At 36.2% G+C, this 12,074-nt stretch overlaps 2 protein-coding genes, 2 non-coding genes and 1 pseudogene across 4 annotated transcripts; 2 read left to right on the top strand and 3 right to left on the bottom strand.

The window, feature by feature from the left end:
• Positions 1-813: 813 nt before the first annotated feature.
• Positions 814-5,352, top strand: LOC107893527 (microtubule-associated protein TORTIFOLIA1-like; annotated as a pseudogene).
• LOC121212491 (uncharacterized) lies at positions 5,237-8,265 on the bottom strand. Its single transcript, XM_041085313.1, has one exon. It carries the CDS (start codon positions 7,439-7,441, stop codon positions 5,411-5,413), a length of 2,031 nt encoding a protein of 676 aa, XP_040941247.1. The 5' UTR covers positions 7,442-8,265; the 3' UTR covers positions 5,237-5,410.
• Positions 8,266-8,314: 49 nt separating this feature from the next.
• Positions 8,315-8,404, bottom strand: LOC121212999 (small nucleolar RNA R21). Its single transcript, XR_005908367.1, has one exon. It is a non-coding gene; the product is annotated as a small nucleolar RNA R21 (small nucleolar RNA).
• Positions 8,405-8,766: 362 nt separating this feature from the next.
• Positions 8,767-8,851, bottom strand: LOC121212998 (small nucleolar RNA R21). The gene has a single exon (XR_005908365.1). It is a non-coding gene; the product is annotated as a small nucleolar RNA R21 (small nucleolar RNA).
• A 666-nt stretch (positions 8,852-9,517) lies between these two features.
• LOC107893528 (uncharacterized) lies at positions 9,518-12,002 on the top strand. The gene is made up of 2 exons (XM_016818559.2): positions 9,518-9,815; positions 11,460-12,002. Exons 1-2 carry the CDS (start codon positions 9,518-9,520, stop codon positions 11,741-11,743), a joined length of 582 nt encoding a protein of 193 aa, XP_016674048.2. The 3' UTR covers positions 11,744-12,002.
• The last annotated feature ends 72 nt before the right edge of the window (positions 12,003-12,074 follow it).

Genomic DNA, 12,074 nt, shown 5'->3' with positions numbered 1-12,074 from the left:
ATAACACTTTTGCTGAATTTTTGTTAAATTTGAATTTTACATTTTAATTTTTAAATATTTGATTTAAAAATTAAAGGACAATCTGAGACAATAAAATTTAACAAGTCAATTAATAGTGTTGAATTGGATTTTAATTGTCAAATTAGACTAGTAGAATGATTAAATTGTTAAAATCGAAAGAGTGCAGGGATGGGGACACAATTAGACCTATATAAAAAATAAAAATTTGTAAATAATTTAAACTAATTAGGACCATCCATTCTTATATCTAAGAAAAGCTTTATATGTTTGATTTTTTTTTTTAAAAAAAGAGAATTTTTTGAAGACTAAAACGTGTTAGTTGCACAAACTTAAGGGGCAATTCACCAGAGAAGAGCAAGTTTCAACCATTTAAGAAAGAAAAAGGAAAATTTTGAAACAAACCTACTAAATCTCAACTCTAAATTTTCTAAATCATAACTTTTGAAATTTATTTCTTTTTACTTTGAATTCTCATCTTGTTTATCTAATTTAAAATTAATTTAAATTGATAATATTATAAATGGAATTATGGTTTTTTTTATCGATGCAATGGCAGAGTAGAAGCTGATAAATTTGAGACAAAAAATATTAAAATATTAAAACAAATCATTAATAAATTAATGAATAAATAGCTTTTAAAATATTAAAAATAAAATAATTATTACATTCTCTAATAATAGGTTGACAGTACATGGAGTTAAAAATATATAAGTTTTTCTATGACATTACAAAAATTGACTAATCAAAATCAACGGTAATGATTTTTTCACCACCTCAACGGTCAAACCCTAACACCTCCTTGCCCTCCAAAAACCAAGTAAAACTATCACATTTAAAATCTTGAATGATCCCTTTTATCCTCTTTTTCGCCAAATCTCGAATCCAGGAAAAAAATAATTTCTTTTTTTCTTCACTCTCTTTAGATCTCAGCTTTTTCCATCCCTTAACTCATTTCTCCATCAACTTGTCTTTCAATTTATGCAAAATCCCATCTTTTTTCTTCCCTTTCAACTCATAGAACCATCCTCAAAAATCCCATTTCCCCCCCTTATTTCAGTTTCTAATATCTATATTTCCTGTTTAGAGATTACCATATTTTCTCTCATTCAACTCCAAAAATTTCCTCCTCCATCAACTTTCAATGTACAAAATAAACCCTTTTTTTTCACTTAATATGAAACTTCCCCATTTCCTCAAAATCCAATCCATTTTTGCACTTTGTTCCAATCTTTATAACCCCATTTCCTCAAAATCCCATCTTTTTCCCCAATGTTCAATCTTTGAAATCTCATTCTTATAAAGCCTTTAGTTTTTTTTCCTTCTCAGTTTTGAAAATGAATAATTCTCAAGCACCCAAATCAACAAAACCTTCAAAGGTTTCAACTTTAGCTCCTCCTTCAAACCCTGTTAAACCTTCTTCAGTATCATCTCACCTTGCAATGGTAGAGCTAAAGCAGAGGATTTTAACCTCACTTTCCAAGCTCTCTGACCGTGATACTTACCAAATTGCTGTTGAAGAACTTGAAAAGACCATCCAAACTCTGTCTCCCGAATCATTTCCCATGTTACTCAATTGCCTTTTTGATTCTTCAAATGATCCAAAACAAGCTGTGAAGAAAGAATCTTTGAGGTTACTTTCAGTGCTATGTAATTGCCATGGTGAATTGGCAGCTTCCCATTTGACTAAAATCGTTGCCCACATTGTTAAAAGGCTGAAAGATGCTGATTCTGGGGTGAAAGATGCTTGCCGCGATTCAATAGGGGCGCTTTCAGGGCAGTATTTGAAAGGGGAGAGTGGGGGAATATGGTGGGATTGTTTGTAAAGCCGTTGTTTGAAGCAATGGGGGAGCAGAACAAAGGGGTACAATCTGGTGCATCGACGTGTATGGCTAAGATGGTGGAATGTGCATCTGATCCTCCTTTGCCTGCTTTTCAGAAACTGTGTCCAAGGATCTGCAAGCTGTTGAATAACCAGAATTTTATGGCCAAGGCTTCCCTTTTGCCAGTAGTGGCAAGTTTGTCACAGGTTTGTGTATTGCAGTTGTTTTGTGTTTGATTCATAAGGATATTGATGATTTATGTTGTTGGTTTTGTGGATGTCAAGTATCATCGTAAATGAATATCTTGTAGTTTCTTTATTGTTTACTTTGTGCTTGTTTTTTTTGGCTGGTATTGTAGATCTTGTTTTATTTGATCATGTGAATTAGGTAGCTAGGTGGGGAATAGATATGGAAAATTCCACAAATAGGAACAATTTGTTTTTTTGGTCAAAAAATAGGAAAAGAAAATTGAAGTTCTGTAAATTTATGATGACCATGTAGGTGGGAGCAATTGCACCTCAGAGCTTGGAAGCATTGCAGCTAAGCATCCACGAATGCCTTGGGAGCACAGATTGGGCGACGAGAAAGGCAGCTGCAGATTCTTTAAGTGCATTGGCACTGCATTCAAGCAACTTGATTGCAGATAGAGCATCTTCGACAATAACCATACTTGAGGGTTGTCGCTTTGATAGGGTAGCTTTTTGGAGTCATTTTTCTTGCATGCATGCATACATACTTATATATATGTATATTACTTTTACATCAATGCCTTGTGTATGATTTCATTGTGAAATTTTGATACATATTTTGGGCATGACTGGTGCCAGACCATGTACTTTCTTTTCTTCATTACATGTGTTGATCTGGTCACTTTGCTTCGGGAAAACATGTATATCCTCCACATAGATTTCCTTTTTTTGTAGGAACTTGATATAATTAGAAATCCTAGGGTTAATTGTGTGACAGAATTTAGACTAATAGAAAATGTGGGTTTGGACTGTATGCATCCATGCTTTCTAAATTGGTTTTCAAGGGACTTTCAGCTAGCACATTATGATTAAGCAAGGTTAGGATTGAAGTCCTTTCACTATCATCTCTTCTAATGGTGCAGATATGACAGATTTACATTACTCAACACTGCCTCATGGAAATTTTATTCTATTGTAACGTTTAATCATTGGTCAACCAGATGAAACCTGTGAGAGATAGCATGACAGAAGCATTGCAATTATGGAAGAAGATTGCAGGAAAAGGGGAAGATGGAGCTGCAGATGACCTGAAAGCCTTGTCTCATGGTAAGTGTGTCAGTTAAGTGTTACGGGTTGTCCTTCTGATGTATAGGTCATTCATCTTATTGGATTAAACTTGTTTCAATGCTGTAGATGGTGACAATGCTCAGTCAGCTGAATCATCAGAAAAGAATGGCTCCAAAGATCCAAGTGCGGGTGATAAAAAAACACAGACTTCAGATTCTGTTTCTGAAGGCAAAGGTGGAAGCATTATTGACAAAGCAGTTGTAATTTTAAAGAAGAAATCACCTGCATTAACAGACAGAGAGTTGAATCCTGAATTCTTTCAGAAACTCGAAACAAGGGGTTCTGATGATTTGCCAGTTGAAGTAGTTGTTCCTCGAAGATATCTTAATTCTTCTAACTTGAAGAGTGAAGAAGAGTCTGATCCAAATGGTTCAGACACGAGGATGAGATTGAGTGGTGTGGGAAACAACCAGACAGATGATTTTCATGCATCTTCCAGCAGCAAAAACCGTAAAATAGAGAGAGGAGCTGCTGGTATGCGAGACAAATGGCCTGAAGAGAAGATAAATGGAAACGACCTAAGAAAAAGGCCAACTGATGCTGATGACAGGATAGATGTAAATCAAAGGGAGCCATCTGGAAATCGTTTAGGTTTCTCGAAAGTGGATGGACAGTCTGAAGGGTCCTTCGTTAGCAACAAAGGAAGTTGGGTGGCTATCCAGAGGCAGTTAGTGCAGCTGGAGAGACAACAAGCTCATCTTATGAACATGTTGCAGGTATTTCTCAGTTAAGCACTTATGAACGCTTCCAAAAGTGCTCTTTTGATTGATGAGATTCCTTGTTATGTTGCAGGATTTTATGGGTGGTTCTCATGATAGCATGGTAACTTTGGAGAACAGAGTTAGGGGACTTGAAAGAATTGTTGAAGACATGGCTAGGGATTTATCAATATCATCAAGCAGGAGAGGTGGTAACTTCACGGCAGCATTTGAAGGACCTTATAATAGACATTTAGGGAAGTATAATGGTTTTTCTGACTACGGTTCCAAGTTCAATGGGCAAATTCCATTTGTTGAAAGATTTGCCCAATCAGATGGAATTGTTCCAGGTGTGAGGGGGAGGGGACCTTCTTGGAGATCTGAAATGCCTGATGGTTGGGATTTCCCTGCATTTGGTGCTTCCAGAAATGGGCAAGTTGTATCAAGAAGAGCTCCAGCTAGCAGTAGCCGGGATAGTAGATCTCCCAAATCGGAACATGAGAGTGATCAGCTTGGTGGCAGGAGAGGTTGGGATAAATGTCCTGGGCCTGCGAGGCTTGGTGAAGGACCTTCTGCTAGAAGTGTATGGCAAGCATCAAAAGATGAAGCTACCTTGGAAGCAATTCGTGTAGTTGGGGAGGATAGTGTAACATCTCAATCAGGACGTGTTCCTGAATTGACTGCTGAAGCTGTTGGCGATGATAATGTTGGACCGGAGCGAGATCCTGTCTGGACTTCTTGGAGCAATGCAATGCATGCCCTTCAAGTAGGTGATATGGACTCTGCCTATGCAGAAGTTCTCTCTACAGGGGATGATCTCTTGCTTATAAAGCTGATGGATAGATCAGGCCCTATGGTTGATCAACTGTCAAATGAGATAGCAAATGAAGCCTTGCACGCTATTGTGCAATTTCTTATGGAGCAAGATTTGTTTGATATTTGTCTATCCTGGATTCAACAGGTATGGGTTCTTCATCTTTGAGCCATTTACTTCAAGCTGCTCTATTTAGACATTTTCTTTTATAAGTTTACTATTAAAAAAAAAAATTCCTGTAATTATTCAGCTGGTCAAAGTGGTGATAGAAAACGGACATGATGCATTGGGTATAACGATGGAGTTGAAGAAAGAGCTTCTGTTGAATTTACATGAAGCAGCTTCCACGATGGATCCACCAGAGAATTGGGAAGGCGCAGTACCTGATCAACTTCTATTACAATTGGCATCTGCCTGGAAAATTGAGCTGCAACAGTTTGATAAGTAAATCTGCTGGTTTTGGTTTTGGAATCCTGTGTTGTTCTTGCAAACTTCATGATTATGTTACTCTGGTTCGGCGCATATATTTTACATGATGTAAATTTGAAGTGAAAGAAAACTAGCATCAATGGTTGAGGCCACTTATACATTTTTGTATATCATGTAAGATAGTGGCCTCTGATATAAATGTAAATGTACGTCTATTATACCATCTATGCAAAATTAACGGGGTTAAAGTTAAATACATAGTTGTAGGCTCGTGTCTATATATCCAATCTCATATGCAAAACATATACTGAATCAAATGTATAGGTTGACTATGGCCAGGTTTTCTTTAGCTGTCTTCTTTGCTTGGATTTCTTCCAAGCTTCTATGCTGCATTAGATCAGAAACTATTCTTTCAAGCCTGGCAACCCGAACTTCAAGTGTGGAAGCTATCATGTTGACTTCAAAAGTACTACTGCTTTCACCATTCTTGCTGATGTTATCTTTACTATACATTGAACACTCAAATTCGCTCTCAATTGCTTCTCTCCTCACTCTTGCTGTTTCTTCACTTTGATCTTTGATATCTATAGCCGTTTGAGCTGGCGTCATGGAAAACTCCATCTTTACAGATCCTCCAGTATCTGCCATTGAAGATGAGTGACCTTGAGCCTTAACAAGAAAGCAATTATCATGACCAACTGGTCTAGTAATGACATTGCCTTTCTGTTTAGACACTTCAAAAGCTTCAGGTTCAAGTTCATCAATAAAAGGCTCAGGTTTCACAGCGATTAATTTGGGATGGAAACCGGGAGGAATGCTGGCCTCATTCTCTCCCTTTTTAGCTTTCACCCATGGAATTTGTCTCGGCCTCTTCCTTGAACTCCTTTTTCTCCGCACTATACCCTTTATCACATCTTGTTGAACCAGCATTGACACCATCTTCCACCATTCTAAGTATCGGACAGTCACGTCAGACCTGAAGAAACGAGATGGGATATACAATTTTCCACCATTAATTGGCCTCAGGTAATTGTTCCAAGCGATTTCCGGAGACTTATTGGACCGAGCAACATGAGATGGTACATCTTGATCAATTCCAAACTGCATTGCTACTCGATGCGGCAGGTACTGTTGTATGCATCCTGGTCCTAATCCAACCAACTCCGAAGGCCTCAAACATAGAGCAAACGATACTAATTCTTTAATCAAATTTCTATCAATTGATACCCACTCTTCTTTCTCGTAAAATTCAAGACACTGCCTGTTATTAACAATTTTAGCATAAGGCCTCCAACCAAAAGTGTCGCCTGCTGAATCCAAAACCATCCTCACATTTTCAACTTTCACAAATTTCACACTGTTCCATCTAGCTGATCTGGGGTCAAACTCTTGGATCACATTAGGATTTGGCTGCAATGCTGGGAACCTTTCCCATGCCCAAAGTTGAACTAACTTCATTGGTGAACAAAGTGTAACTTTTGACACACAATCATCAAATTCAGTACTCCTATATTTAGTTGAATCAGCAATGGTTTCTTTCAATAAAGTCAAGTCCCTGTAAATGCTAGCCAAAACCGCAGGTCCTAGTGCCACAACTTGGCCCCTAGCTAAAAGACATGCAATTGGAAACACTCTTTTACAAATGAATCCAACAGAATCTTGGAAAACAAACCTTGTCAGCCACCATGAAAGAAATGCTTCATGCTCAATATCTCTCCCGCTTCCTATAAAATAATCCATCCACTCTGTTAGAAAGATCTTTCTCCATGTATCCCCTCTGATGTTCTTGTGTTCTGTAACCAGTTTTTCTTGAGCTTCCCTGAGTTCTTGGCTATCACCAGAGAATGTAACAGGGAAGCCTACAACAGAGTAGCCTCCCAAAATCAACACATCTTCTAAAGAGATTGTTGTTTCACCCCAAGGGAAGATGAAAGTGTTGGTTCCAGGGTTCCATTTCTCTGCTAAACCGATAACCAAATTATAATATCTTTTGGTCGAGTAAGTTGAGCTCATTATTGCTTCAAAGATACCAGCCTTCTCCCAGATAGGTTGGTACACGGGACGCAGGATATCAATCCAAAAAACCCAAGCCTTTTTGGGGTTGCTCCAACCAGTGAAGCTGACCTTTAAAGGCCACTGTTCAGGGCAGAAAATGTAGTGTAGAGAAGAAGGGGAAAGTGGAAAAAGGTCTGGGATTGGTTCATGAATGGAAGATAAAGTTGGTTTAAGAAAATGGGCTGCTCTTAAACATGGTTTTCCATTAGCAAAACGTGAAACCATAAGTTCTTCCCTTTCTTCAATAATGGTTTCATTTTCAATTTCATTACCTGTTGGTTCCACCATTGCATCCAATGCTTCACACTAGATACCGACTCACTTTTTTGAAAAGAAAAAAGATAGTATCACTATCATTATCACTATCAGTAGACAAGCAAGTCTTGTTTTCTCTGCTTGCTCATCAAGAAAAAATGAAGGAGAATGCTGCGTTCGATGATCATAAACCAAATCACGCCTTCTTCCGTTGTTCTGCAAGTCAGTTATTTTTTAAGGGTATTCTGTTAATAACGTCTCCTTTTTAGGGTGTGCAATCTTTTCCATGCAATCCGCATGTGATGTGACCCTTTTAATCTAAGCCGTTAGATTTAAAGTAAGAGAAAGAAGTTTTACCAGGTATTCATATTGCCTCTAACATCAAGCGAGTAACTTAAGTTTCGCCTTGTTTGATCCATGCATCAACAATTTTAAAGATTGGTATTTAAATGAAAATCCACAAAAAATCAGATAAAAGAGCTTGTACTATAATAGTAAAATGGTTTTAATAACTATTAGGTACTGATTTCAAATCCAATCCAATCCACCAAATCCAATTACAATTCAGTCCAATCCCTTTCTTTAACTTAATTATTGAATTTCATATGCTTCTATTAATTTATATTTTTGCATGCCTTTAACTTAGATTTAATATTTAGTTAGTTTTACTTGTATTTTGAATGATTTGTCATTTTATTTAGAATATTAATATATAATTGAATAGAATATATGATTTTATTTTATTTAGAATCCGGGAGCAGCAAGGCCTGGTTGTATCATTCGAGACCTTGAGATTGCCAAATCACTTGGAATAAACTGCCTTGGGATTGAACTTAGATATTAATTTCGTTAATAATGCTAGTCTTGATAACCAAATACTCATTACAAGTAAAAAAGAGAAGAATGCATCCCTCAGTATGTATTTATCTATCATCCAACGATTGTAAATATATCAGACACTACTTTTAACAATCCATATACATCATCATCGGGATGCAAATTAGTGTAGGATAACAGCCAGCAACACCAAAACACTGCCAATCCTCAGTGATAACAAGGAAATCAGACCCCTTGCCATTCCAAAATCAGTTGATGCCACAATATTAATATACATAAATCTCTAATTACTGCTAACAAAAAAGTGTTCATTAATGAACAACACCACCAAGTTCAAGCAAAATTTTGCATCCCTCTATGTATGTACTTATCATCAACTGATCATCGATCGATCAGTCACTACTTTTAACAATGCATATCATCATCATTGAGATTCAAAATAGTAAGAAAACCAGTTAGATACTGAATTGATAGCACAATAATAAAAGCTAAACTACATAGAGGGGGAAAAAAAAACTATGCATCCCTCAGTATGTATTTATCATCAAATGATAATATATAGATCAGGCACTACTTTTAACAATCCATATCATCATCATTGGGATGCAAGTTAGTGTAGGGTTAACATTCTAAGGAAAACACAAAAACAACAATACCAAAAGCATTTAATCTAAGCAAGAAAACACAAATAACTTACAAAATATCACTATAAAAAAATTTAAATTGTTATATCCCTCAAAATGATATATTCTTCAAATAGAAATCAGGCCTATCAACTTTTTTTAGAATAAAATAAGAAATCATCATAGGGATTATGAAATTGTTCAGCATTAAATAATTGAACATGATTTTTTTTAATCGGTCCTCATAAAATAAACGAAAACCCAGAAAAAAACAATCATGAGCATCCATCAGAAATGGAATTTTCTATCATCAACAAATCAGGCTACTTTTAACTAACATGAAAAGCATCCAACATAATTGAGATGAAAATTAATATTTTAACTGAGAATTTACTCATAACAGGAAAGAGAAATTGCAAAAGACAAAATAATTATAAAAAAAACCCATCGGAATTGGATATTCGTACTTAAAATTGAAAAAAAAAATTACAGATCTCGAGTGATTGAACCTGGAATGGAAGGGCTACAATTTGGGAATAAAGAGCGTAGGGTTGAGTTAATTTATAGAATGAGATGACAAGTAGAAATTGTCTGATTTATCCTCCAAAGATAATAAAATTACGAAAAAAACTTTTACTATTTTGATGCAATGGGCTGGGTCTCTGTTTTGAGCCCAAAAAAGGAAGGTTTTAGCTTTCCCAAATCACAAATGGTAGATTTATGCATTTCTTTTGTTACAGGTTTATTGGTTGCTCAACTGAACGTCTCAGACAAAGACAAAACACATCCCATGGAATCAAAGGACAATAATCTGGTTCTGGGTTTTGTTGTCTTAGCTGTATTTTTAATCTCAGGTGTTAAATCATGGACTGGTGAGATTCATGGTAGAGTTGTCTGTGATGTTTGTGCTGATTCTTCCATTGGTCCTGAAGATCATGTTTTAGAAGGTTCCTCCCTTCATCTCTTTTCCTCTTCACTTCTCTTTTTTTTTTCCTCATCTGTAATCATAATCGTGGTTGTTTGATAGGTAAATTTATTTTTTAACCTGAAATTTGAAGTGGTATTTGTGTCGGAATTATGATTCTTAAGGTGTCGGTGGCATCTCAGTTTCTGGGCAAAGTTAAAGTTTGTTCCTTCATTGGTTAATTACTGCTTATATGCTTATGAACTTGAATGATTTAGTTGAATTTGGATGAAATTAGGTGATGGCGGGCCTTATCTATTGTAACTGCATTGGATTGATTGAATTTATGCTAAGATTGAACAAAGAAAATAAAACAAACTTACCTTTCAATGGTGTGCTTAGTTCTTTGTGTTTTGCTTTTGTGTAAATTGCTTCTACAATAGGAGCTTGTTTGATAGATTTTCCGTGGCTAATTGCGTTTGCAGACGGCTAATATAGTGTTAGAAAGGATCTCTGAGCTGACCTCCTGTTGTTGTCTGGATCCTGTTTGTGTAGGGAATTTTGTTTATAGGCTTAAAATGTGGAATCGTTTGATATGTTCATGATCTTTGGTTTCCATTTCTTTCATCTGTGACTGTGATGGCTGTCCTGCTAGCTTTTTTCTTACATTGCTGCTTAATTTACTGCAATTTGTGAAGAACATGTCTAGGGTTCCAATGTTGTAAAGGTACAACAACGTCACCGATTCATCCTGGTCACACAATTCGTGTTTGCTCAATAGATTAAATGGTGGCTAATTGGGTTGGAAATGGCAATAATAGTGTTAGAAGGGGTCTTTGAGCTGACTGCTATATTCTAAGGCCTTTTTTGTTTAGGGTGCATTCTCCCACAAGTCTGTCTAAGGAGTTAGGCTTAAAATGTCAAACTGTGTGATATGTTCATGATCTTTGGTTTCGATATTTTTTCTTCCACCACTGTGATGACTGTCCTGTTAGCTTTTCTTTTACTTTGTTATTTAATTTAGTGCAAGTTCCAAACAACAGATTTAGGGTTACAAATGTTGTAAAGATCCGACAACAACACCAATTCATCCTGATCAAGACAAAGGTCTGTTTTTCATTTTGCATACTTGGTGAAGTTAGTAGATTATAAATCAAAGAATGGACAGTTGCTGTAACTTTCTAATAGATTGTTAAATGTGTCTGGCATTTGATAAGTAAGTACTTGTTCATTTCCATAATTGAGAAAAAGCTGTTCGGAATCGATAGAACTGTTCCTAACCTTTTAAGGTCACATTCTAGTGATGGTAGACCGAGTCTTCAATTCTTGTACCAATAAACAAGAGCAAACTTTGCAATTTTGAAGAACTGAAAATGTTCAATATTCTTTCTTTAGCGATCACACTAAGCATTCCTCCCAAGTCGATTTGTCTTAAACAGGAGAAAACTATTCCTCACTTCAACGCTTCATTGATGCCATCTGCATTATCTCTAAAGTTGTATTATGCCATTGATGCTTTAAATGATAGAATTTGGTTCGTTCATTGAGGCAATTTCCCAACAAAGTCGGGGTTTTTCTCTAGGCAAATTGTAACTAATATTTCGAACCAAGTAGAAATATCCAAATCATCAATGAAACTTGATCTGTTTGTCTTATATTTACAAACCACGGATTTCATTTGGTGCAGGTGCTGAGGTTGCCGTTCTTTGCATTACAAAATCTGGGGAAGTAGTGAACTATCAGGCTTTTACAAACTCCAAGGGGATATACACCGTGGCCGAAACAATGCCCGAGAGTGAGCGGTGGGATGCATGCTTGGGACGACCTATCAGTAGTTTCCATGATCACTGCAACCATCTTGGGGATGGCAGCACAGGAATCAAGTTCACCTATAATCATCCGTCGGGTCATTTTCACGCTATCCGACCTTTCGTATATAGACCCTCAACAGCCCCAACCTACTGCATTTAAACTGTTGGTTGATGTCTTGGGCAGAAGCAAATGGACATAATTAATGATTTTTAAGGTTGCAAATTATCTTTTGTTTCTTGGTGATATAGGAAAGAGAGTAATCAAATATCTGTAAATTTTAAAATATTAAAATTCAGTTATAGATTTCAATTGGCATGTGAATTATCCGAATCTAAATTTGTATTAGATATTTAGTATTCAACAGACTCGAATATTAAATATCCAGTTGTTTTTTTATTTATTCAAAATTGTCACCAAATATTCTTGTTTTAAAATATTGACATATTTATTACTTTTATTTTAATTTACAATCAAAACTTTTGGGTGTGTT

Source organism: Gossypium hirsutum, chromosome A13 (genome assembly GCF_007990345.1).
Source record: "Gossypium hirsutum isolate 1008001.06 chromosome A13, Gossypium_hirsutum_v2.1, whole genome shotgun sequence".
Taxonomy (NCBI): Eukaryota; Viridiplantae; Streptophyta; class Magnoliopsida; order Malvales; family Malvaceae; genus Gossypium; species Gossypium hirsutum.
The sequence above is the reverse complement of the archived record's forward strand: the minus strand, read 5'-3'. Positions and strand labels throughout refer to the sequence as shown.

Bases quoted from the DNA above. Each gene is read 5' to 3' on its own strand.
- LOC121212491 (XM_041085313.1), bottom strand. From the start codon at position 7,441: ATGGTGGAACCAACAGGTAATGAAATTGAAAATGAAACCATTATTGAA.
- LOC107893528 (XM_016818559.2), top strand. From the start codon at position 9,518: ATGGGCTGGGTCTCTGTTTTGAGCCCAAAAAAGGAAGGTTTTAGCTTT. The intron at 9,816-11,459 runs GTTCCTCCCTTC...CATTTGGTGCAG, and splicing joins TGAAGATCATGTTTTAGAAG to GTGCTGAGGTTGCCGTTCTT.